This window comes from Elaeis guineensis, chromosome 2 (assembly GCF_000442705.2).
Source record: "Elaeis guineensis isolate ETL-2024a chromosome 2, EG11, whole genome shotgun sequence".
In the NCBI taxonomy this organism is placed as follows: domain Eukaryota; kingdom Viridiplantae; phylum Streptophyta; class Magnoliopsida; order Arecales; family Arecaceae; genus Elaeis; species Elaeis guineensis.
The window spans coordinates 19595312-19597779 of NC_025994.2; the positions used below are offsets into that span (position 1 = coordinate 19595312).

The following is a 2468-nucleotide window of genomic DNA, read 5'->3' on the forward strand; positions in this document are numbered from 1 at the left end:
TGCAATTTTTTCTAAGCAAAATATTGATCACTTTCTTTCTTCTATTACTTATTGAAAATTTAATTTTCAATTCATATTGACTATCCTCATATTTTTTATGGAAATTAGTTCTCATATGCTTGATTGTCGTCAAAATTGGAACCATGATCAATACCGGTCAGGTACCTGCTTGGCATGATACAGTATGTCACATGGTTACAGTACCATACCAACACAACAACGATGCCAATGCGATGCAGATTCACCCAATCTAGGGTTTTTCCCTAGATTTAGAAATAGAGTGGAATGGCTCGAAATTGGGCAGTTATTAGACCTGACTTGGCTCAAATAACAGTGATTTTTTCCTCAAAATCATCAGTTGATTTCTGTTATAATGGCGGATTACGGCTGTCATTTCCTTGTGCACTACATCTACAAAAAAAGACGGTTTCGGAGTAGCCCGTTATTTGGAGATATTGGCGTTATTTTGGATGGGGAATCGTAAACCCCCCCGTTCTCCAGCCTCCGCATCGTACAGAGGAGAAGAGAGAGATGTGGAGATCGAAAGCGGCCAGGGTTTTCCTTCTCCGGTCCTCCTCCATTCCAAGGCCTCCTCGTCCGTTGCTTTCCCAATGCCCATCCAAAACCCTAACCCAAATCCCACATCCAACCCCGTTTCCGTCCAAATGGATTCTGCTCACCAGCTCGCACCACCAAGACCCTAGATTCTTCTCATCCGGCAGCGAAGCGGCGTCCCGAGAGGAGGATGGAAACAGCTCTAGCTTTGATTTTGTGGAGTCAGGTAAGGCTGCGGTCGATCAAAATTCGGTTTTTGGCGATGAATGCGACTCTATTCCGATGGATTCCAATCCCAGCCTGGTTTCCGAGGAATCAGGAAGTTCTTCGTTGGATTTTGGTGAGGTCAAGGAGAACAGCGAGGTCGAAGGAGAGAGCAGCCGGAGTTCTTTGTGGGAAGAAAGTGTCCGTGGTGACGATTCCGCGGATGTTTTTACGCCGGAGGACACAGTAGGAGGAGCTGAAGATGAGGTCGCTGAGATCGACATGGAGCAAGTCGAGAAGGTTCAATTTCTTCTCCAAAGTACTTCGCAAGAGCAATTAAAATCGGGCTTAAACAATATGGATTTGAGTTTGAGTGAAGCGTTTGTGGCTAGGGTTCTTCAAACTCCACTTGTTCCAGCAGAAAAATTGGTTGGTTTCTTCAGATGGGCTTTGGGGAATGATAACTCGGTGAAAAGTTCGAGGAATGTGGAGCTCCTTGTCAACGGACTTAGAAGTTGTGCTGAGCTTAGCAAGATGGAAGCTTACATGTTGTGGGATTTGGTTATGGAGATTGGGTGTGAGAGAGGATTGCTAAATACTCAAACTCTTAGCCAGTTGATCGCCATTTTCTGGAAGCTGGGGAAGGCCAGAGCTTGTCTTGAGGTTTTCAACAAGTTTGATGAGTTCGGCTGTAGTCCAGATGCTAACACTTACTACTTCACAATTGAAGCTCTTGGTCGCCGGTGCATGTTTGATACTGCTTGGCCAGTTGTTGAGAGGATGCTGAATTCAGGAAGCCTTCCTGATGGCGAGAAGGTTGGTAAGATTATTACTTTCTTCTGCAGGGGAAAGAAGGCAAAAGAGGCACACTTGGTATATTTGAAGGCAAAAGAGAATAAGATATATCCACCAAGTTCTTGCTTGGAAGTTTTGGTTGGTGGCCTATCTAGAAATCATGAAACTGTTCTTATAGCTCTCGAGTTACTAGAGGACTACTCAGGGAAATCTCGCAAGTATGCAAATAGGCCTTTCGCTTCAGTTGTTCAGGGCTTGTGTAGGACTAAAAATCTGCATGAAGCAAAGAAATTGTTAATGAGAATGGTTGATTCCGGGCCTGCACCTGGAAATGCTGTGTTCAATTATGTTATTACCGCGCTGTCTAAAGAAGGAGAAATGGAGGATGCGATAGCTTTGATGAAAGTAATGGACAGTAGAGGACTGAGGCCGGATGTTTATACGTATAGTGTCATCATGAGTGGCTTTGCAAAGGGTGGTCTGATGAATGAGGCCTACAAGATCTTCTGTGAAGCCAAAAAAAGGCATCCTAAGCTGAGTGCTGTCACTTACCACATACTTATTCGTGGTTTTTACAAGACGGAAGAGTTTGAGAAGGCCCTTGAATGCTTGAAGGAGATGAAGGAAGATGGTTTGCAGCCAAACACAGATGAGTATAATAAAATGATACAGTCATTGTGCCTCAAGGCTTTAGACTGGTGCACGGCAGAGAAGCTTTTGGAAGAGATGAAAGAGAGTGGTTTGTACCTTAAGGGGATTACACGCAGCCTTATAGCAGCCATTAAAGGACTAGAAGAAGAGGAGATTCAGTCAAGAGGAGCAAGCCTTCAAGCATTTGTCGTAGGATAGTCTAGGTTATTATGAGCCGAGGAAGTTGGAGTTAAATCGTGCTCTTATTCCTTCTTCAAGCTCAG

The 2468-nt window shown here is 44.3% G+C and overlaps 1 protein-coding gene across 1 annotated transcript in view; it reads left to right on the forward strand.

Annotated features, from left to right (window-relative positions):
- Positions 1-427: 427 nt before the first annotated feature.
- The window catches only part of LOC105032638 (small ribosomal subunit protein mS80 (rPPR6)-like), a 2233-nt gene continuing 192 nt past the window's right edge, over positions 428-2468 (forward strand). Inside the window, exon 1 of the mRNA XM_010907134.3 lies at positions 428-2468. This exon is cut by the window's right edge and continues 192 nt beyond it. Within this exon, the coding sequence (XP_010905436.1) occupies positions 532-2403 (1872 nt within the window). The 5' untranslated portion in view covers positions 428-531 and the 3' untranslated portion in view covers positions 2404-2468.